Here is a 25,376-nt window from a genome sequence, read left to right on the forward strand (position 1 = left end):
CTTGGCATTGGATATACTGCAAGTTGACACATGGAAATGTTATTAGACCCACATTGAGCAGGAAATCAGGTGAATTCTGAAGGAACTGGGGAAAACAACAGAGTCACTAGCCAAGTAAAGAAATAGAAAACTTACTGTTTTTCAGATAAATGAAGCTTAGCTCTTAAACCACCAAATCTTTGACTTTAAAATTCTGAGGAAATTCTTTCTTGTTTATACTTTCTTGATTGTTAAATATCTTACATTGAGCAAATCCAGCTCACTTAAGCTCTTAGCTGCATAACCTTGAGAGAATTTATGTAAAAGTCTCTCTGCCTTGGTTTTCTTATCTGTGCAATGGGAATAACTATATAGCCTCTCTTATAGTTTTCTTAAGTGTGAAAGGGATGACTTATATAAAGTATGTATCAGAGTATTAGGTAAAAATAATAAATATTTGTTATTACTACAAAGAACATGTGTAACATTAGGCATTGAATAAATTTGTGTGACTCAAAACTTACACTGATGTGCTCAAAATCTGAGAATTATAAAACACCCCTCTCCATTAAATGGTCCCAGATCACTCATTAGTCATTATAGTTCTATTCATTGTTATTCAAACGAATTTTTCTAAATATTTTTCATTCTAATAGTCTCTGTTGGCTATCAGATAACAAAGCTATTTAAGTCAGCAAATTTTCAAGTAGTAGTCTGGGGTATTTCCATAGCAACTCTTGACTAATATGTATTGCTTAGTTATTTATGTATCTCATCCATTTAATATTTTAAAGGTAAAGACAGTGTCCAAGATATTTTAGGTTGACAAATGTCTACTTCCAGATTTTTTTTTTTTTTTTTTTGACAGGCAGAGTGGACAGTGAGAGAGACAGAGAGAAAGGTCTTCCTTTGCCGTTGTTTTACCCTCCAATGGCCGCCGCGGCTGGCACGCTGCGGCCGGCGCACCGCGCTGATCCGATGGCAGGAGCCAGGAGCCAGGTGCTTTTCCTGGTCTCCCATGGGGTGCAGGGCCCAAGCACCTGGGCCATCCTCCACTGTACTCCCTGGCCACAGCAGAGAGCTGGCCTGGAAGAGGGGCAACCGGGACAGAATCCAGCGCCCCAACCGGGACTAGAACCCGGTGTGCCAGCGCCACTAGGCGGAGGATTAGCCTAGTGAGCCGCGGCGCCGGCCTACTTCCAGATTAACGGTAATACTTACATCAGTAAATAGTATAAAGATAGTGCTATAACTAGAAAATTAAAGGTTATATGAGAATTAAAAGTCTTGCAAATTTTAGTGAATTAAGAAATAAAGCAAACAATAAGTTTTGCAGTTGCTACTATAAGTTCTGTGAGCTACTGAAATAACAAACTATGTAAAAATTTGTATAGTCATATCATGCCTAACAACGTTTCAGAAAGAATACATCACAAATACAACAGTAGTCCTGTAAGATTATAATAAAGCTGAAAAGTACCTTTTGCCTCATTTCTTTATAATACCTTTTCTAAGTTTACATATGGAAATGCTTACCATATTACAATTACCTATAGTATTCATTATAGTAACATATTGTGCAGATTTGTAGCCTAGGCATGCTCGGCTAAACCATATAGCCTGTGTGTGTAGTACAGTATACCATCTCTGATTTGTTAAAATGCTCTATGATCTTTCTGCATTGAACATATTGACAGTCTCCACCATTAAGCAATGCATGATTGTACTGTGAATTGTGAGTTCTCTTCAAATTCTGTCATAAATTAGTTCTGTGACATGGAATAAATAGCTTAAACTCTTTGAACGTAAAGTTCTCATTTATAAAAAGTAAGGGCTGAGCTAGATGATCGCAGTGAGCCTTTTCAGTTCCAGTTATATGATTTGAGGAGACTTGTCACAAGTTTACTGGTAAAAATAAAATTACGACAAGGATGAGGGGAATGAATATTAACAAAGATAATTGTGATCATTGACAGTAATACTGAAGTGTTTCTGGTTATGAGGATTTAACATTAAAGTGAAAACTCTGAGTATTTCTTCACTAACTAAAAAGTATATGAAATGTTCTAACAAGGATAGGATGATGAATAGCATTTTACAGATGTCAAAGGAATATAGACTGGCAGACACTGAGAATTAATGAAATTTTTATAGTCTGTACTACTTATCCTTGTACTTGTCAGGAAAGTGATGGAATAGAAAGAAATATTAGAAACAAGAGAAGGATGTAATACTTATTACAGGAGGGGATTTGATACCATTAAATAAATCAATATAATATACAATACTGCATTTTATATATAATAGCTAATTTTTAGACTCTCTTTAAAGATATTATGAAAGCCAATAATCGTATCTTCTGAAAGTAGATTGGATAAGGTGCTTTTAAGACCCCCTTCTAACTATTCTTATTCTCTCTTTTCTGATAAAATTGGGTCATTTCTTAAAGTAGCTATTTCATACAAAAATAGAAAAAAAATTTCTATCTTTTCACCATACATGTTTAATTGCCCTTTGTATGCCAATTATTATTATTTCCTACTTATTTAATTTTCAGGATTGGTGACCTAACATGAGCATGGAAAGTAGTTTTCATGCGGGTAGGGGAAGGAAGCCTTTCTAAACTTACAGGAGTTAAGAAATAAGCATTACCTAAAAAGTGCTAGCAATCTCATTTTTCTGTCCTTGAATTTTCAGGTTTGACTGAGCTGAATGACAGTCCTGTTCCCCTGGAACTTGAGCGCTGCAAGTCTCCCACTTCAGGTAAACATGAATGAGATTTTTCACATTTGTGGTAACTCACCACAATAATATTTTGCTTTATTTCCATAATTCTTATAGTGTTAAATTCATAATTTTAGTAGTTATAATTCAGTTTCTGAAATTTAAGTGTAAGCAAATTTCCCCTAAAAATCATGTAGAAAGAAATGACTATGAAAATATTTTGGCCACAAAATGAAGATCAGAGGTATAAGTACAATACTTTTAAAGATATTTTAAAGGTGGTCATTTCACAGATACATTGATAACGTTTATTAGGTATCAGATAAAAGATATACAGAAACTCTGTCATCTTATAGCTAGAGCTAAGTTAGTGGGGAATATTATACTATAGGTACAGGAGCAAATGACTCCATTCCGCTGAACCACACTTTGGAGACATTTATATTTATTAACAAAGACAAATGTTAATAAAATATGGTATAAATTAAACCATGATAAAGCATGCTTCTTTAAAATATATTTAAAATAAAAGGTTTATAGGGAAAAAAAGAACAGAAAAAAATATGAGAATAAATATCCCTGGGGCTAAATCTAAGATATGTGAATAAAAAAGTTAATGGAAAATATGTTTGGTTTGTGGGATTTATGAGTGATTTACTTATGGTTTTAATTTTTATTTTTATGATATTTTGATAGTCTATAATGAATATACAATTATGTGTAAATTGTTCATCACCAAAAGTATTAGGTATATCTTTGATACTACATTGTAAGTCTTTATTTAAGGAATATCTAAAAATTATAATTCTTTTTAATTTACATTCTTTTATTTGAACTTCATACAAATTTATAAACATTTTCTAATGCCTTTACAAAGCTCTGAAGTTGAACATGAAACATTTCTCCAGTTTACTCCTTAAAAGTTGTTAGATCTTTATCCTTCTTCAAGAACATAGGCTATACATTGTAGGTATGTCCTGTATATATTTATTTAGTCTTAATGTTTAATCCATTATTTTGTTGTTTTTATAATCATTTTAGAGATTCATAAATTTAGGCTTCCTTTTGCATTCTTGTTGGTATTACTACATTTATTAACCCATACCTACACTATCACAGATATACTTCAAACTTATATATTTGCTTTCCATCTCTCCTTTTTATAATTCATGTTATGCATCATGTTACAAAATCAGTCTTCTTAGAAGATCAATTTGATTTATTTCCCCAATGTCATAATTAATATAAAATATAATTCAATATCCTATATCAAATTTGCATACCTTGATATCAAATTCTCATCAATAATAATATATGAATAGTAATACATTTATATGATTCAAAATCAAGAGAAAATTTAACTCTTCTCATCGGGTTCTGACACATTGTTCCCATCTTCCTGAAAAAGAAACTTTATTATTAATTTCTTACTTATCCTTCCAGGCAATTTGTGTTTATAAACAAACCAAAAACGTTCTTTTTGGTTTTAAATTTATAAACTTTATAATATCAGGCTATTTCATCTTAAAATGTACCTTTGTCTTTCTAATTCATTATAAAACACTCATCCTTTTCCATCATTGTGTGATATTAAAATGATGCATTTACTGTAATTTATTTCAACTGTTTACCTGTACCTGTGACAGGGCATTTAGTTTGCTACCAATCTTCTGCTATTACAAACAATGCTACAGTGACTAACCTTGATATACAATTTGTTTTAGATGTATGAGTATCTATGCAAGAAATTCCTAAAATTAGAGTTGGTATCAAGGAGTATATGCCTTTATAATAAGTAAACATACTCTCAAATTCTTCTGAACATTTGCAACAGTTTTATCTCCTGGTAATAATATGCAAATATTTTTTCACCAATTTTTTCTAATTTTGTGTTTAATAGGTAAAAAAGATATGTCGATGTTGTTACTATCTTCCTTTCACAAAAGTGGTGTTGAGTATTTTCCTAAGAGCTGTTTAAATTTTTTTCTGTGAATCATCGATGTATACACTTTCCTATTTTATGTAAAATTGTTTGTCCTCTTCCTATCAATTTGTGCAATTGATTCATAAATTAAGGATGTTAGTCCTTTGTGACATGAGAATCAAATATTTTTCTCAATTTAACTTTTAACTTTGTTTGTGATATCTTTTCCTTTAGTAGTCTTCTTTCCTTATGCCCAACAGTTTAAATAATTGGGACCATCATTTACTGTTTTGGTAAAATCCCCCTATCAAATAATTTGCCCTTAAAATTTTTTATGTATTCTTTCTCATTAAAGAAAAATGTCTTCATTATGGAAATTTTGCAAATATAATGCATGAAGTTTGGGTTCTATTTTTCTTTAACTGAACCCTCTAAGAATTCATTTGTTTTATTTTTTCTAGTCTCAAACATGAGGTTTTACTTTGTTTTTATTTTTAATTTACTAATTTCTACTTTTATCTCTATTATTCTGTTTTTTAAGATTTATTTTTCCTTTTCAACTTTTATATTTATTATTTCTAACATATCAACATATAATTTTCTCTTTGAAATCTCATTCAATATATCACATAGTTTTCATAAGTTGTGATTTCATTAGCATTATTTTCTATTTAATGGGCAATCTGTTTATATTAAAATCAATAGTTATTTAAGGCAAATATGTAGCATTAAGTATCTATAAGTATTACCTTATTGAACTCTTATTAACTTATTTAACTCTTTCATGTCCTTGCTTATATTTTGATTACTTTGACCTGTAAAGGGTGGAGAATGGGCAAATTAAAATGTTGTATTAATAATGTGTTTGATTCATTTACTTTGTATCTCCTGTATTTTTATTTTTAAGAATATCTGTGCTGCCTTATTTAATTTTTTGATGTCTATAAAAGTGTCTACATTTTTTGTTTCCCATTTGATTTTTCTTTTTTCCTTTTGATATAACTTGAAATTTACAAAACAAAAATTGAAAAATTGTGGTACAAAGTCCCCATAGTACCCTCACCCCACTTCCCCTATTAATAATATCTCAATTAGTATATTTGTGACCATTAATGAACCACACTCAGATTCTCCTTTTTTTTAATTTAAATCCCACCACCCCCACCCTCTAGTAATCAACATTTGTGCTCATAGTGAACCTTTGTTTTTGTTTTTGTTTTTTATTTTATTTCCCATATAATAGAACATGCAGTACTTGCCTCTCAGTGTATACTCAAGATGGTATACTCTAGTTCTATAGATTTTGTTACAAATTACAGGATTTTAATGTTTTCATGGGTAAATAGTATTCCATTTTATGAGTGTATATACCTGTGTGTGTGTAGGTGTCTCACATTTTTTAAAATATATTTATTTATTTGAAAGGCAGAGTTACAGAGAGTCAAAGGTAGAGAGAGAGAGAGAGAGATGAGAAAGGTCTTCCAACCGCTGGTTCATTCCCCAGATGGCCGCAACAGCCAGAGCTGTGCCGATCCGAAGCCAGGAGCCAGGAGCTTCTTCCAGGTCTGCCACGCAGGTGCAGGAGCCCAAGGACTTGGGCATCTTCTACTGCTTTCCCAGGCCATAGCAGAGAGCTGGATCAGAAGTGGAGCCACCAGGACTAGAACCGGTGCCCATATGGGATGCTGGCACTGCAGGCAGTGGCTTTACCCACTGCACCACAGCACTGGACCCTCACATTTTCTTAACCATTCTTCTGATAATGGACATGTTGGTTGATTTCATATTTTAGCTATTGTGTTATAAACATGGTTGTACAGTAGTCTGTTTGATACAGTGAGTTTATGTCTTTTGGATATAGTAGTGAGATTGCTGAATCATGTGACAGTCCCATTTCTAGTTTTTTCTTAAAAAAAATCTCCATATTCTTTTCCATAGTAGTGGTACTAAAATTTATGTTCCCACCAATAATGCATAAGAGTTTTCCTTTCTCCACATACTCCCCTGCATTGTTACTTTCTTCCTTTTGAATAGTAGCCATTGTGACAGGGATGAAATAATGTCTCATCATGGTTTTGTTTTGGGTTTCCCAATTGGCTAGTGATATTGAGTTTTTTTTATCATATATTTATTGTCCATTTGAATTTCTACTTTTGAAAAACTGTTCAGATCCCTTGCCCATTTTTTAACTGGATTGCCTAGGCTGTTTATTGAGTTTTTGAGTAGGTGATATATTCTGAATATTAATCCTTTGTTGGAGAAGTAGTTTTTTTTGGTTTTTTTTTTTTTTTTTTTTTTTTGGACAGGCAGAGTGGACAGTGAGAGAGAGAAACAGAGAGAAAGATCTTCCTTTTGCCGTTGGTTCACCCTCCAATGGCCGCCACGGCCTGGCTCACCATGCTGATCCGAACCCAGAAACCAGGTGCTTCCCCTGGTCTCCCATGCGGGTGCAGGGCCCAAGAACCTGGGCCATCCTCCACTGCACTCCCAGCAGAGATCTGGCCTGGAAGAGGGGCAACCAGGACAGAATCCGGCACCCCGACCAGGACTAGAACCCAGTGTGCCGACACCACAGGCAGAGGATTAGCCTATTGTGCCACAGCGCTGGCCGAAGTATCTTTTTTTTTTATAAGTATCTAGCAAATATTTTCTCTCATTCTGTTAGATATCTTTTCATACTATTGATTGTTTCCTTAACTGTGCATAACTTTCTTAGTTTGATATAATCTATTGATCTAGTTTCGCTTTTGTTGCCTGTGCTTTTGGGGTCTTACATAAGAAATCTTCACCTACAGAAGTGTCTTAGAGATTCTCCCCTGTTTCCTTCTAGTTGTTTTATTATAGTTTAGGTCTTAAATTTAGGTCTTTGGCTGGAGCCGCGGCTCAATAGGATAATGCTCTGCCTGCGGCGCCGGCACCCCAGGTTCTAGTCCCAGTTGGGGCACTGGATTCTATCCCGGTTGCTCCTCTTCCAGTCCAGCTCTCTGCTGTGGCCCAGGAAGGCAGTGGAGGATGGCCCAAGTGTTTGGGCCCTGCACCCGCATGGGAGACCAGGAGAAGCATCTGGCTCCTGGCTTCGGATCAGCGTGGTGCACCTGCCGCAGTGTGCCAGCCACAGCAGCCATTGGGGGGGGGGGGGTTGAACCAACAGAAAAGGAAGACCTTTCTCTCTGTCTCTGTCTCTCTCTCTCACTGTCCACTATGCCTGTCAAAAAAAAAAAAAAAAGTAGGTCTTTGATCCACCTTGAGTTGATTTTTGCATATGTTGAGAAGTGAAGATATAAGATATATCCAGTTTTGCCAGCAACATTTATTTTTTTTTTAACTTTTATTTAATGCATATAAATTTCCAAAGTACGGCTTATGGATTAAAATGGCTTCCCCCCCATACCGTCCCTCCCACCCACAACCCTCCCCTTTCCCACTCCCTCTCCCCTTCCATTCACATCAAGATTCATTTTCGATTATCTTAATATACAGAAGATCAGCTTAGTATACATTAAGTATGGATTTCAACAGTTTGCTCCCACACAGAAACATAAAGTGAAAAATAATAGATGATTTTTTTAAATGATGATGAAATCAGAGCAGACCTATTGTCATGTTTAATCCCAGTGAGAGTCAAGTTGGGAATTGATAATTTCTTTTTTTTTTTTTTTTTTCAGAGGATCAGTTTAGTATGCATTAAGTAAGGATTTCAACAGTTTGCACCCCCATAGAAACACAAAGTGAAATATATTGTTTGAGTACTCGTTATAGCATTAAATCTCAATGTACAGCACATTAAGGATAGAGATCCTACATGAGGAGTAAGTGCACAGTGACTCCTGTTGTTGACTTTACCAATTGACACTCCTGTCTATGGCATCAGTAATCTCCCTATGCTCCAGTCATGAGTTTCCAAGGCTATGGAAGCCCTCTGAGTTCTCCGACTCTTATCTTGTTTAGACAAGGTCATAGTCAAAGTGGAGGTTCTCTCCTCCCTTCAGAGAAAGGTACCTCCCTCTTTGAAGACCTGTTCTTTCCACTGGGATCTCACTCGCAGAGATCTTTTGCCAGAGTGTCTTGGCTTTCCATGCCTGAAATACTCTCATGAGCTTTTCAGCCAGCTCCGAATGCCTTTAGGGCTGATTCTGAGGCCAGAGTGCTATTTAGGACATCTGCCATTCTATGAGTCTGCTGAGTATCTCACTTCCCATGTTGGATCACTCTCCCCTTTATTTACTCCATCAGTTAGCGTTAGCAGGTACTAGACTTGTCTATGTGCTCCCTTTGACTCCCAGTCCCTTCACCATGCCAGCAACATTTATTGAAAAGATTATCCTTTCCTATCTCTGTAAAATGAATTCTGTAAGTAATGCTATTGACCTGTTTAAGAGAAATAAGGGTATAATTTTCTAGTTCAATGATCTTCAAAATGTCATAAAGGGTGTCCTAGAGTGATAAACATTTAAGAAGTGCAGGGTGGGATGTGGGGTTGGGGCCATGGTATGGCCTCTGCATTACAAAATAAAGCTCTGGATAGCCTCAAAAAAAAAAAAAAAAAAAAAGGAAAGAAAAGACTATCTCCAGTGTTACTCTTGGTGACTTTGTTTAAAATAATTAGTTGGGTATATGTACATGGATTAATTTCTGAGTTCTATATTTTGTTTCATTCATCTTTGTATCCAACAAAGAAATTCTGCTATCTAGCATGTATATGCAGAAATTTCTGATGCTGATGTAATTTTTCGATTTATTCTTTTATTAATGCTTTATTTGTGTTTTTTAAGGAAAATATTTTTTCACTTAAAAATCATAAAGCTACTTTTCCATATTATCAACTAGAAAGAAGCCTTATTGTTTTATCCTTCACATTTAAGTTGAGATTCCTTGTGGAATTTATTTCTGTGAATAATATGAGAAAGGAGTCAAGGTTCATTTATATCAATTAGGTATACAGTTGATAAATGCTACTTACGGGGAAATTAGCATTTCCCTTATTGCACTAAAATGGAATTTGCTACAAAGTTGTGGACTTCACTTTGTATGTATATGTGTGCATCTGTAGATTTCATTTTCCATTCTCTTGGCATATTTATCATTTTTCAATCCCAAATTGGTTTCATTGCTGTAGCTTTCTTGTATTGCTCTCTGAGAGTGTAGATCGTCCAACTTTTTGTTTATGGTCCTTTTCAAGATTTTGATACTTATTCTAGATTCTTTGTATTTCCATAGGACTTTCAGAAAGAATCCATCAGTTCACACAAAAAGATGCTTAAATCTGGGTTGCAGTTTCTTTGAATCTATAGATAACTGGGCATAATTAGCATATTCAGAAATACTGAGTTTTTCAGTCTATATCTCTATATTTATGTGCTATCTTCTTTATTTTCTCTGAGAAGCTTGTTTAGTTTTCTTTGTAGAGGCCTTACAAATCTTTCATTAGATTGATTCCTTTGTATTTGATTTTTTATATTGTAAATGTTACTTTATTTGTTTTTCTAATTGTAGCTAGAATATAAAAATAAAAATAGTTAAATTTTTGTATATTGGTTTTGTATCTAGTAAACAAATTATATTACTTACAAAATAGTTTGCAAATGCTTCTGGATTAACCAATTATGTCTCCAGTGAAAATAACAGTTCTGTTTCTTCCTTCTATGAAAGAAATTGGCTAGGACATTCAATATAATGTTGAATAGTTGTGGTATTAATGAATAACTTCCTTATTCCCAGTATCAGGCATATGGCTTTCAATACTTCATAATAAATTTTAGTAATTGTTTTTGGTAACATCATCTTTAGCCCTCTACTTATAATTTTTACTTTTATTAATGTTGAAAAACATCTTGAAATACCATCAACACTATGTTTTTTTACCCCAAGGCAAACTCAAAGGATTTTCTGTGCTCTTTATACTGTGTTACTTGGGGTAGAAGTTGTCAACCACAAGATTCATCTATAACTTCAGTACCAACAATAGCAATTGTTATTTGTGTATCTCAGTATTACCCCCCCTTTTTAATGTATATATATAATTTAACAGTAATGCTATTCTTGCCTTCTCTTTCTTCCATTTTTTTCCTTAGTGAGCTGTTTTCAAACTGAAGCCTGTATGAGAATCAGAAGGGTTTGTTAAAACCAATATGGCTATGCGCCACAGTCAGTAGGTCTTGGGTAGACCTGAATGCATTTCTAGCAAAATCACAGTTGTTTCTAATGCTTGTTATCTCTGGACCACTTGAGAACCATTTTCCTATAAAACTTCTAGAAAATATTTCATAGTAGTTACCTCCCCAATATTATCTATTTTGAGATCTTAGACTCTCACTCCTTTAAATTTGCTAAAATCAGGGGAAAACATTGATGGAAGAATTTCTGAATAAGAGAAGTCAAGAAGTAGTGTGTTCGGGAGCCAAAAATCATACAGCTTTAATTTTTCTATGTGGATCTCAATTTTCTACTCCCATTAAAGTACAGGCGATGTAGAGTAAATATTCAGACTATTGAATATTTCCTTGAGCATATGAAAGAGAATACAATATGGATTGGGAACTGAAAGAATCCAACGCTGACATGCCCACTGCCAGGATAATATAGTGCTTTTGTATTTTTATATGATCAATTCATCAACAGATAATCTCTTTTTTTTATTTAATGAACATAAATTTCCAAAGTACAGCTTATGGATTACAATAGCTTTCCCCCCCATAACTTCCCTCCCACCCACAACACTCCCCTCTCCCACTCCCTCTCCCCTTCCGTTCACATCAAGATTAATTTTCAATTAATCAACAGATAACCTCATTTTCTACAGTTAGAAATTATCTTATCCACTAGGGATAGACTGCTGAAAAACGTAAACATACTCCATCATTAATAAAATTTAGAGTCTATCTATGGAAACAAACATTAAGCTAAGAATCATATAAATTATTTATTATTATATTATTTTAAGGACGCACAATGCTTTCCCACTCACCAGGTAAGGTCATGCAGTTTGTGTACTGTGTGGTCTCACCTCCAAAGATGATGAGTAATTGCTGACATTGTCCAGTTACTAGGAGCAGAACTACAAGCCTACAGAACTCACTAAGTCTACATCTATAGAGTTATGTCATCCCAGAAAGTGTGCATTTTTCTAAAATGTCTACTTGAAAATGTGCCTTTTTTTCTAATCCTTAAGTGAACATTTTATTTCTAAACTAGTTGGTTGCAGGTCTTAACACTACTTTTACTTTTATAGCCATCCATCATCATAATTCTCAGTGTACACAATCTATAGTAGATTTATCATGCTATCAAGTTCAAGTGAAGCATAGGGTGAGACAAATATTTATCTTTATTAAACATATCTTTTTTTTTTTTTGACAGGCAGAGTGGACAGTGAGAGAGAGAGACAGAGAGAAAGGTCCTCCTTTGCTGTTGGTTCACCCTCCAATGGCCGCCGCGGCCTGCGCGCTGTGGCCGGCGCACCGTGCTGATCCAATGGCAGGAGCCAGGTACTTATCCTGGTCTCCCATGGGGTGCAGGGCCCAAGAACTTGGGCCATCCTCCACTGCACTTCCTGGCCACAGCAGAGAGCTGGCCTGGAAGAGGGGCAACCGGGACAGAATCCAGCTCCCTGACTGGGACTAGAACCTTGTGTGCCGGCGCTGCAAGGCGAAGGATTAGCCTAGTGAGCCACTGCGCCGGCCTAAACATATCTTTATTAAAATAACATAGCATTTAGTAGCACAGAATACTGAAAAGGAGTACCCACTCTATTTTTCTCAGGTTTCGGTTGGAGTTAGATCTCATTTCCTGGCTTGAATGCTTCTTCTGAATAATTCTATGGGCTTAGAATCCCACAAAATCCTCCAAGAAGCTTCTTCCCACCAAATGATTATCTGTTGGGCTGTTACCTATCTTTATTACAGATAAACACACAAAACTTTTTCAAATAGTTGTCATGAAAATCAGCTTTAAGGTAAAAATTCTTGCTTCACTTGAGCTAAGAAATTGCATGCCAATAGTTTTGTATTCCCTTCCTTTAGGACTTGCTACCAGAACTCCTGAGGCAGCACCAGGCTTTTATAGGAATGAAATACCAGCTGTGAGACAGAGGAATCAAGTACATCACTTGCCAGGTGAAGGTGAAAATCCTTTTTATGAACAAACATATCTCCATAATTTTCTAGACAGCCCATTTTGTCTCAAAACTATATTTTTACTTGTTATGATGAAAATACTGTTCCCTCACAGTGAATGAAGACAAATTTCTCCTAAGCAATTGTTAAAACCGGAGAGGCTTCATGAGATATGCAGTAGGAATTCCTAAGACATTTCTGAAAGGTTTTAAAATGTTCTATAAAATTTAGATAGTGTTCCTTTTCTATTTTAAACCTGAGTAGTATCATCAGACCTGTTAGAAAATAAGGAGGCTTCAAAAGATAATTAATAAAAAACTTAAAAACCAAAAATAGTGAGATTTTTATAAAAATTCTCTATAATACAGTAAAATATTTTATATAATTAGGAACAACTGTAATGATCATGAAAACTTCACCAAAGAGTAGCCTCAGATGAGCAATATTACCTCTCAGAATTGATGAGTAGAAAGGAAGGTCCTTTGGTCTTAATATTATTCAGTCTTTGACCTTTGATGTTGTTGTAGGGACCAGAACAGAATCAAACACAGGCTGTACAGCCTCCTTAATTTAGGTATCCATTAAAAAATGATTGTGGTCAGATTTGCATTTTTAACAAACATGAATTATTAATGTTCTAGACTTCAAGTAGAGTCAGTAGCTAAGGAAGATAAAGTTTATTGTTACAATTTTCAAAACAATAGTTTCCTTTTTTTTTAATGCAATGCTTTTTTCTGACAAGAAAACTAAAAGAGTATTTAAGTGAATAGAGGTGGAACTCCAAGTTAGTAATCTTTGATTGTAAAGCGTGTGTTTTTTCCTTGGTATTAGCAGAAAAATGAGAATAAATATGAATATTATAAAAATAATCATGAAATTATGACATCTGAGCAGTGAAGAGTAGTTGTTATGAAGAAATAATTTTTAACAAAGAAATTCAAAAGAACCTTAAAAATATGTCTCACATGAAAAACATCAGAAAAAATACTTTACCACTTAAGTGGTAAAACTAATTAACATTAATTTTTTGGTTTTTATAGTTCAGGAACTCATTTTGTATATGTGCTGCTGAGGCGAGCACAGTAACTACATTTTTTATTTAAAAAATTGTTTGCTAAAATTTATAATCAACATTTGTATAACTCCAAATATTTTGTTTCCATTTGAAAGGTAGAACAAGAGAAAGAGTAATATCTTCCATCCACTGGTTCTCTCCCCAAATGCCCACAACATCTAGGGTTGGACCAAGCTGAAGCTGGGAGCCCAGAACTTCTCCCAGGTCACCTATGTGGCTGACAGAGACCCTTGAATGTAGGTCATTACCTGCCATCTCCCAGGGTATGCGTTATCAGGAACCTGGATTGGAAGTGGAGCAGAGACTCAAACCCAGGAACTCTGATGTAGGATACAGGCATCTTAACTACTGAGTCAAATGCTCACCCAAATGCTTGTTTTGTTTTTTAACTTTATGTAGATACCAGGTGTTTTGTCCTATCTTAGTTTCTGACTTAGAGAAGATAGAGGCAAGTAAATGTTATTCTATTTCAATCAATTAATCAATAAATAGGTAAGATCATAGATAAATAAACTTTACAAATGTTTTAATCTAGTTTTGGGTTTATTGATGTTAGAGGAGATATCCAGACCACACAGATGGCATCTTTGCTACCAGGAAGATTGTGTTACTTAGTGTAAACTGCATGGCTTTGGAATCAGAAATTTGACTTGCCGTGTTACTTTGTGGCCTTAAAACTTTAACAAGTTTCTTTTTTTTTTTTTTTTTTGACAGGCAGAGTGGACAGTGAGAGAGACAGACAGAGAGAAAGGTCTTCCTTTGCCGTTGGTTCACCCTCCAATGGCCGCCGCGGCCCGCGCGCTGCGGCCGGCGCACCGCGCTGATCCGATGGCAGGAGCCAGGAGCCAGGTGCTTTTCCTGGTCTCCCATGGGGTGCAGGGCCCAAGCACCTGGGCCATCCTCCACTGTACTCCCTGGCCACAGCAGAGAGCTGGCCTGGAAGAGGGGCAACCGGGACAGAATCCGGCGCCCCGACCGGGACTAGAACCCGGTGTGCCGGCACCGCTAGGCGGAGGATTAGCCTAGTGAGCCGCGGCGCCAGCCTTAACAAGTTTCTTAACCTTAATTGTGTGTTAGTGTCCAGAAAATAAATACTCAATGATATTTGGCAGTAGTTATTATAAATGCAGTGGTAAACATCTGTGGCCTGAAGAAACTAAGCTTGGTCTCCTTAACCATTATAGACCTCCAAATATTAATTGTTGTTTAGCAATAATGAGTAGAAATTCTTCACTAGAAATCAAAGTAAATCCAATTGTTTAAAATTAGGGGACAAAACCAATCAAAAGCTTTGAGCTAGAAACTTCTAACCTGTCTCAATGTTCACAGTTTTTTCTATATCTAAAATTTTGATGCAGATGGAGAACCAAGTATCTAAATGAAATTACTTTGAATCCAGCACAACCCAAGCAATCCAAGCTGCACTATAATTGACTCAGAATTTAATCAGTGTTTGGCAAAAAAGGCATATGCAGGTGATTAAAGGAGATGATAGAATTAAGACATGTGAGTCCAAAAGGCTTCCATAGCCTAGGCAGCGCATGTCAAGAGCCTCAGGTGATCACTGACGTCATATATAAGTGTTAATTGTTAAATTAACAACAGGAGTCACTGTGTACTAACTTCCTGTGCAGAACCTCAAAGAGTTGCATTATGAGAGTTAATAGTAAAATTTTTTCTCAAAGATTAAAAAAAAAATACAAAAACTGTGCTTCTACAGTTTCACTCTGGTTCCCTTTACCTAACTTCCCCTCTAGGTGCATGAATAAAATCAACCCTCATTTGTTTAAAAAAAAAAAAAAGACACATGAATCCATGGCCATACCACCCTGAACACACCTGATCTCATCTGATGTCAGAAGCTAAGCAGGGTCTGGCCTGGTTAGTACTTGGATCAGAGAATTAAGACACATGAACCCCTCCTAAGAAAAACCAACTTGTAATACCTGAAGTTCTGTTCATATTTAGGGCTGAGTATATGACCTCATTCTGGAAAAGCTGTGGTAAGCCACCAGAATGATTACTCTGCCTCAGTACTGTAACTGAACCTAAAATTGGAATGCATGAAGCTAGGAGTAGAGATGAATAGGTTTACATCCTTGTGCTGTTGTGGGATTGGGTCATCATCTGATCTTTAGATGTAAATTTATAGATAATTTGTATTTTGCCATAAGCCAATCCTTTCACCACTTATTTTCAATATCTTTGGTCTCTCATGCTATGCTAATGAACAATGTCTAGGTAAGTTAGAAGGTGATAGATATGATTAGGTAAGTGATTAACCGTATCTGTGGGTATACTGTCCTTTGTATTTTGTTTCTTTTTTTAAGACTCAGATTTATTTTACGTAGGACAAAATCACTTTTTAGTGTATTTTTTTCTATCTTCTTAATTTTGTTTTTATTTTCCAAAAGTATGCCAGGGTATATTAAAGTAACAAGACTTACCTGAAAATTTCTGTAGATTCTAAGCCGGCGCCGTGGCTCAATAGGCTAATCCTCCACCTTGCGGCGCCGGCACACCGGGTTCTAGTCCCGGTTGGGGCACCGGATTCTGTCCCGGTTGCCCCTCTTCCAGGCCAGCTCTCTGCTATGGCCAGGGAGTGCAGTGGAGGATGGCCCAGGTGCTTGGGCCCTGCACCCCATGGGAGACCAGGAAAAGCACCTGGCTCCTGGCTCCTGCCAGGATCAGCGCGGTGCGCCGGCTGCAGCGGCGGCCATTGGAGGGTGAACCAACGGCAAAAGGAAGACCTTTCTCTCTCTGTCTCTCTCTCTCACTGTCCACTCTGCCTGTCAAAAAAAAAAAAAATTTCTGTAGATTCTAACAGGACTTGGGTCATAAGATGTCAGACAGCTTGCTACTACTATGTTCCCTGACCCTAGCTGAACTACCAATGGTTACCATTTATGGTTAACTTTCTATGAGCCTAGATGGGCAGTTTTTCAGGATATGAAAGATTAAAGAGACTATTATATGTGCAGAAACACAATGTGATTTAGGGGGTATTTATAGAGAATAAATCCATTATAAATCAGTTGTGTGATGTCATTCTTGAAAAGACAGTGGAATCTTCTGAGTACTTTTGTGTAGAGCCAAAACAGTATATACAGTTGGAGGCTTTATAAAATGTACTGTTAATCTCAACCACTAGATTTTAATAGGACATGTTTCCCAAGTAAATAATTTATGACATAGAATACCCTGAATGACAACCTTACCAATTATGCCTTAATAATGAAAACAATAGCTTGCATGAAGTGTGCACCATATACCACATACTATGCTAAGTGCTTTATACATATTCCCTAAATTAGTCCTGAGAAGAGCATTATAAAGTAGGGATTATTATTTCCTCATTTTAGAAAAGAAGGGGAGCATAAGTGTTTATGCAATTAGGTAACTATTATCCCAGGGAAAATGATTGAGTGTAATTTTTTTAAAAAATATTTATTTATTTGAGGCCGGCGCCGCGGCTCACTAGGCTAATCCTCCGCCTAGCGGCGCCGGCACACCGGGTTCTAGTCCCGGTCGGGGCGCCAGATTCTGTCCCGGTTGCCCCTCTTCCAGGCCAGCTCTCTGCTGTGGCCAGGGAGTGCAGTGGAGGATGGCCCAGGTGCTTGGGCCCTGCACCCCATGGGAGACCAGGAAAAGCACCTGGCTCCTGGCTCCTGCCATCGGATCAGCGTGGTGCGCCGGCCGCGGCGGCCATTGGAGGGTGAACCAACAGCAAAAAGGAAGACCTTTCTCTCTGTCTCTCTCTCTCACTGTCCACTCTGCCTGTCAAAAAAAAAAAATTATTTATTTGAAAGGCAGAGTTATAGAAAGAGGAGGAGGAGAGAGACAGACAGACAGACAGACAATCTTCCATCTGCTCATTCACTCCCCAGGGGGCCACAACAGCCAGAGCTAGGCCAGGCCAAAGCCATGAGCCCAGAGTTTCTTCCAGGTCTCCCACATGGGTACAGGAGCCCAAGCACTTGGGCCATCTTCTGCTGGTTTCCCAGGTACATTAGCAGGGAGCTGAATTGGAAGTGGGGCTGCTGTGACTCAAATCATATGGGATGCCAGAATTGCAGGGTAGAGGCTTAACCTACTATGCCACAATGCTGGTCCTGAGCATCATTTTAACCCAGCTGCTTGTGTTCTTAAAAATTATGCTTCATTTCATCAAATGCCAGGAAGCCTACCTTAGAGTAATACAAGAGACTGTGTGGGGCTGTAGAAGGAGGGGAAAAAATAATCTAGCCTCTTCCAATAGGATCATACTGCACTTATAACTACTACCTTCTATTCTTCATTTAAAAATGAAAAATGAAAGGTCGATAAAATTAATAATTTTAATTACTCAAAAAAATCTGTTAACTTGAAAATCTAACAATAGTTTAAAAACCCAGCAAGCAATATCTCTTTCTCAATATCTACATATGTATATATCAATATCTATATCTAATAAAAGAACTACAAACATTATGGCTCTTCCCATATGGAAAATTAGATGCATCTCAGAAAGTTCTTTTGGAAGGATCCTGGGTAAAATTCTTGTTGGTAGCTTAATAATCATGAAACATTAAAATAGTGTCTCTCAAAATGTGACCTGTAAACCTCTTAGTGTCACTTGCAACACTTATTAAATACAGATTCTTACTGATCTGAGAGTACCTAGAAGTGATTACTAAGTCTTTCCAGGTGCTTAAAGATCTATCATGTGAGAGCAAGAATCAATTATTCTTCATTGCTGCAGAGTTTAGAATTGAGAAAAATTGATAAATAGTAGAGGAAACTTAGGTTTAGCTGAAATAGAAGGAAATTTTGTAGCAATTATAGCAATTCAAAATTGGAATGTTTTTATGCCTTTTAAGGTTTCTATCATAGAATTAGCCAAACAGGATGAGAAATATTTGCATTGAGTAGCACACTGAACTAGATCACCTCTATTCTCTATGTGGTGTGCTAAGCTAGTGAGTCATAAGAAGTTTCTATTGCCATTTACTTCCATTGGCTTAACAGTGATATCAGAGTGGTGCTTATGCTTTATCTTTAATAGCAGTAAAAGTGAAGAAATTTGGAGAGGTACATTCCCATGGGCACATTTCAAAGACTAACAAGTATTATTTTAATTCAGTACACTTCCAAAACTAGTTGCTTCCTACTCTCTCTTGCCTTAATCATCTTCAAACTCAAATTTCTCAAATATTATTGTGTAACATATTCTCTAACATTTGAACATACTCCCTGATCACCCCTCTTGAGAGTAAATTTTCAAACCTTTCTGACTCTACTGTTGAACGTTCATTAAACAAGCACTTACTGTATACAAGCCCTTTGCCAGTAATTTACTATGTATTGGAAATCTGTGAGGGTGGCCCTGGTTTTTAGGTAGGAAGTCATATACAGGAAGCCAAAATGGTTGGTGAAAAACTGGAGGTAGGGGCAGGGAATCCCTAAAATGTGGAGATTTAAGAGCCAGAGTAAATTAGATACTAGAATATATGAGGTGAGTTTTCTATTGAAAAGAATACAGGAATTCATAAAATACCTGATTGGTCATTGCCTTCCTGCATCAATCTGGATTCAATAATTCTGGGCAGGAATTGTTCTCTTTTGAAGGAATCTTGGTAATAAGTTTGTAATAATTAATATTATGTGTGTGTCCTATTTAAATATAAGACAGATGCAAAAATAAAACACAAGATCTTACATTATAACGAGTTAGTTCCTGTTTAAATATTAAATGAAAGATTATCTTAAATAATAAATGTCCCACCATCAGTCTAACTAAATTATGAGTCTCTTTACAAAATACACATTATTAACAATATCTTCTAAGGCATAATTATTGTATATTATATTTAGTTTATCAAATATTTTATATAATTGACATTTTTCTTTGTGCATTTAATTATAATCTCAAAATATTAAAATCTGATTTAGTTTCTTATTCTTCATGGAATTATTTTTATGTATTTTCATAAGGATAACTTCCTACAAGTATGATTTATTACTATCATCCACTGTAACACCTTTATGTTTTCTATTATAAGTAGTTTAGTATGGCAAATTTTAATCAGCAAATATAGCCCATGAGCCAAATGCAGCTTGCCACCTCTTTTGCTATGACTTGTGAATTATTAATGGCTTTTTATTTTTTAAATTTTAGAAAGTTTAAAAGACAAATAGTACTTTGTGACACAGAAAATACATTTAGGTTTATACTTATGTTTTATAAAACCTGTTTTAAAATGTTATAAATCATATTCAAACTGAAACATCAGAGACACTATCAACTGTTATTTCACAGAGAAACTATTATTTCACAGAGCTGCACATTTAGAAGGGAATTTTTTTCCAAAGCTATATAATTAGATAACAACAATTCAGAAAACTGTGAGACACATTTTCTGATTTAAATAAAGCATTCTGATTGCTGTATCATCCTATATTTTTATCTTCAAATAATTTCTATACTTGAAAGAAAATCACTCATTAGAAAACATAAATTAATTGATGGTCAATTGACAGAAAAGATTTCTTTTTTTTTTTAAAGAGAATTATTTTATTTATTTGCAACAGAGTTATAGAGAGAGGTAGAGCCAGAGAGTGAGAGGTCTTCCTTCCGCTGGTTCGCTCCCCAAATGTCCGCAACAGCCAGAGCTGAGCTGATCTGAAGCCAGGAGCCAGGGACTTCTTCCAGGTCTCCCATGTAGGTGCAGGGACCCAAGGACTTGGGCCATCTTCTACTGGTCTCCCAGGCCATAGCAGAGAGCTGGAATGGAAGTGGAGCAGCCGGGACTCGAACCGGCACTCATATGGGATGCCGGTGCTACAGGCTGGGGCTTTAACCCACTGTGCCATGGCGCCAGCCCCAGAAAAGGTTTCTAAAATAGTTTTTCCTTATTCATTTCTTTCTATGCTAGTTAAATATCTTATGAAGTGCCAAAATTAAAATTTTATTAACAAATAAATAACAAGGGTGAAGTCTCTTAATAAATTAGTTTTCTCCATTTATGCAAACATTTTCTAGAGAATTTATAAATAATATAATGAGGGTATTTGTCCCTTTGGGATTGGCTTATTTCACTCAACATAATGTTTTCCAAATTCCTAACAGGGATCACTTTTCAGTTAAAATTTAAACACCTAAGAATAATTGTGTGTTAATTACAGAGTTCAACCAATGGTACCAGAACAAAAAAAAAAATACTAAAATGGATAAAGTATTACATTATACATCAACCGTCAGGACAAGAGCTGATCAAGTCACTGTTTCTCATAGTGTCCATTTCACTTCAAAAAGTTTCCCCTTTGGTGCTCAGTTAGTTGTCGCCAATTAGGGAGAACATATGATATTTGTCCCTTTGGGACTGGCTTAATTCACTCAGCATGATGTTTTCCGAATTCCTCCATCTTGTTGCAAATGACTGGGTTTCGTTGTTTTTGACTGCTGTATAGTATTCTATAGAGTACATGTCCCATAATTTCTTTATCCAGTCTACTGTTGATGGGCATTTGGGTTGGTTCCGGGTGTTAGCTAAGTGAAATGAATATTATGAGAAACAGTGACATGATCAGCCCTCACCCTGACTGTTGATGAGCAGCTTAATATGTTATCCCTCTTAGTATTTTTTGTTTGTTCTACTTAATATTTTTGGTTGAATACTGTAATCAATACACAATTCTTCTTAAGTGCTGAAACTTAACTGAAAAGTGATCCCTGTTAAATATAAGAATGGGAATAAGAGAGGGAAGAGATGTACAATTTGGGACATGCTCAAGCTGACTTACCTCAAACAGTAAAGTTAGAAACATACCAGGGGATTCGAATTCAATCCCATCGAGGTGGCATGTACCAATGCCATCTCACTAGTCCCAGTGATCAATTTCTGTTCACAATTGATCATAATGATAGGACTAAGAACCAAAGGGATCACATAAACAAGAATAGTGTCTGCAAATACTAGCTGATAGAATCAAAAAGGGAGAGAATGACCCAACATGGGAAGTGAGATACACAGCAGACCCATAGAATGGCAAATGTCCTAACAGCACTCTGGCCTCAGAATCAGCCCTTAAGGCATGCAGATCCAGCTGAAATGCCCATGAGAGTATTTCAGGCATGGAAAGCCAAGACACTCTGGGGGAAAAAAAAAAAACCTAAATGAAAGATCTCCACGAGTGAGATCCCAGTGGAAAGAATGGGTCATCAAAGAAGGAGGTACCTTTCTCTGAAGGGAGGAGAGAACCTCCACTTTGACTATGACCTTGTCTAAAAATGATCAGAGTCAGTGAACTCAGGGGGCTTCCATAGCCTTGGCAACTCATGACAAGAGCCTAGGGTGATTACTGATGCCATAAACAAGAGTGTCAATTTGTTAAGTCAACAACAGGAGTCACTGTGCACTTACTCCTCATGTAGGATCTTTGTCCTTAGTGTGCTGTACATTGAGATCTAATGCTATAACTAGTACTCAAACAGTATTTTTCACTTTATGTTTCTGTGTGGGAGCAAACTGTTTAAATCTTTACTTAATATATGCTAAACTGATCTTCTGTATATAAAGAGAATCGAAAATGGAAGGGGAGAGGGAGTGGATAAGGGGAGGGTTGTGGGTTGGAGGAACGTTATGGGGGGGGGAAGCTATTGTAATCAATATTCTGTACTTTGGAAATTTATATTCATTAAATAAAAGTTTAAAAAAATCTCAAAAAAAAAATAATATAATGAGGTTCATTTTAAAATATTTTATATTTTTAGATGGTTTTATCTACTTAATTCGACATCATAGTATTTCATATGGATGCCATCATTTCACTTACCATTGGCATAGTAAAGTTCCTTTGACTACATCATGTATTATAGAATTTTCTTCTATGTCCAAAAAAATGTTGACAGGATTGATCAATTTTTATGTTTTCCATTGTTATTTGTGATATGATCATATACATCTGTTGCTATATCTCTACCTGATAGATTTATCTGAAATTAATTTTTGATTCTGCCTGAATCAAATAAAATATTACTTCTCACACTGCATATCAAAGAAAGAATGAAAAGATACACTTAATCATTTACTGTGAGAACAATTGCTTTCCTCATTTTTGTCTGCTTATTAATTACTGAATAGTGATTAACATTGAAACAATATTTCTGCTTCCATACATACTTACTAAATAATTTTTCATTGAAATTTTAACAAGTTAATACAAGACATACTGTTTCCACACACTCCTCCTTAATTTTATATAATTAACAACTACCTTTTTCCTTTTTCTGTTGTTTCAGTTAAAGGATCAAGAAAGTTAAGTCTGCCAACAGATCTTAAGGCTGATCTTGGTACGGTAGGCAAAAGCCAACAATTTTCAGTTTTCTTACATTCATTTGGCTGAACATTTTTACCAACCAACCCATGAACAACACAATTTTCCTAAATAGCAGTATATGATAGTTTTACAAAAAAGGCTCTCTTAAAAATCACCATACAGTTCTGTTGGCAGCATTCAACATTTTGTTTGTTAATAGTCATTTTACAAAATTGTTTTCAAGTCATTACATACCAAGGTATGTAACATTTTATTTTCTTTGTATCATGAAAATGTTTTAAAACATTGACTACAACCATGTAAAAAAGTATGGTTTGCTAAGTTATTTTTCCTATTTTGTATGTAGGTAGCATTTAGAACTAACACTGTTTAAACAATGAACAAAAAGTCTGATATGTGAAAGAGTACAGTTCTTGTCATTTTTTTATTTTAGGGAAGTTATAGAAAATTTGATTTATTTTTAGTTTATTTTTTGTAGTGGCCACAGGCTAATTCATAAGTCTAACTGAAAAAAGAAGGCCTTATCAAATAGTACCTTCATAAATTGATTTCTTTCACAAATTTTGTCTGTAAGTTTCAGTATGAGTTGCTTTTTTGCTTTCTCATCATTAAAAAATTTCACTGGATAACCTTATTTTAATTTCCTTTACCCTGACTTAAAGCCATAGCATTAAGCCCTAATAATTTCATGGTTAAAACAATGAAAATACACTAGTTTTTGCATTGTTCTTCAGAGTTTAAAAATCAATTTCATATTATTTTATATGTTGAGCATCCTTAGCCTAAAAGCCCCAAATATAAAACTAAAAAAGTTGTGAATTCTGGAACCTTTTAGGTTACATATTTTCATATTACTGTTTAAAAATGGATAATGTTTATTCAAATATTCCTTGAAAAAAACTGCAAAATCTGAAATACTTCTATTCTGAAGCTTTGGAAAGGAGAAACTCAAACTGTATTTGATTTTCTTAATAATACTTTAAGTTTCCTGTCAATCTTCCCAATCATTTTTTACCAGAGTGGAAATTTAGATTATGTTATTAATAAATGGTGGATTCAAAATTTGAACCCAGGTCACAGATTATGGTATGAAAGTTTACAGAGCATATTCACATATCTTATCTCATTGTAGCTAAAATAACTGTTATAGCACATCATTTTTTACATTTAAAATGCAATTATATATAATTTATTGATTTGATTAAATAAGACCATTATAGTACTTAAAAAGTTTTATTTTTTATTTATTTATTTATTCAAGTGAAACAGAAAAATGAGTTCCCATTGCTTGTTCACTCCTTAGACACACAGAACAGTATAGAGGCTCAAGCTGGGAGCTTGAAATAAAATCCAGGTCTTCTAGGTGAGGGTCAGGAATCCAGCTACTTAAGTTATCACCACTATTCCCCAAGTCTGCATTAGGAAGAAGTTGGAATCAGTAACAATAGCTGGGAATCAAACCCATGTACTCATAAGTGGGTCACAGGCATCCTAACTATTGTCTTAACTGCTAGTCCAAATCCCCACACCAATTACAGTATTTTTAAATGGAAAGCACTAACATATTAGTTATTGTCATTAGTTAAATATTAAATAAAGTTTTATATCATTGCAAATATAATTGATGTGACATTAACAGGCCTTATAATACCATTTACTGACCTCCTACTATGTGTCAGTTACTGTATCATATAATTTGTACATAATTATATAAAATAAGGTAGGTGATATTCTTCTCACTACACAAAACAACCAAGAAAATTTATGAAAAACTAAGTTCCTAATGTCACAAATATACAAGTGAAACAAATTTAAATAAAATCTGTATGATTTTCCCGTTTTTATTTTAAAATATTTCAGATAATACAGAAAAGTGTAAAGGACAGTTCAATGACCACAGATATATTTAATAATTACTAAAATTTTACTATATTCATTTCATACATAAATGCTATATAAACATATTTACTATTTTGCTTAGAAATAGAGGTATTAGGCTCCTGGATTCGGATTGGTGCAGCGCCAGCCATTGCGACCACTTGGGAATTGAACCAATGGAGGGAGGACCTTTCTCTCTGTCTCTCTCTCTCTCACTGTCTAGAACTCTACCTGTCAAATTAAAAAAATGAGGTATTAATATTGCATATGTAGGATTCATGACAGATTATAAAGTTAGGAAAGAAGGGTATATTATATAAAGGGTATAATTCAATAAAAACAACACGTATAACCTCTTTTATACCAA

The 25,376-nt window shown here is 35.3% G+C and overlaps 1 protein-coding gene across 14 annotated transcripts in view; it reads left to right on the forward strand.

Moving 5' to 3' along the window:
- STXBP5L (syntaxin binding protein 5L) overlaps positions 1-25,376 on the forward strand; it is a 425,888-nt gene that overhangs the window by 332,278 nt on the left and 68,234 nt on the right. For 4 of the 14 annotated variants that reach the window (XM_051859277.3, XM_070072196.2, XM_051859278.3 and 1 more), the window contains one exon: positions 2,677-2,742. In XM_051859277.3, coding sequence (XP_051715237.1) covers positions 2,677-2,742 — 66 coding nt within the window. Of the gene's footprint in view, positions 1-2,676; positions 2,743-12,645; positions 12,745-23,093; positions 23,145-25,376 lie in introns of all 14 variants that reach the window. The other 10 variants (XM_089331765.1, XM_051859272.3, XM_051859276.3 and 7 more) reach the window with 4 other exon arrangements.

Source organism: Oryctolagus cuniculus, chromosome 4 (assembly GCF_051225735.1).
Source record: "Oryctolagus cuniculus isolate XC-2025 breed Fujian yellow rabbit chromosome 4, ASM5122573v1, whole genome shotgun sequence".
In the NCBI taxonomy this organism is placed as follows: Eukaryota; Metazoa; Chordata; class Mammalia; order Lagomorpha; family Leporidae; genus Oryctolagus; species Oryctolagus cuniculus.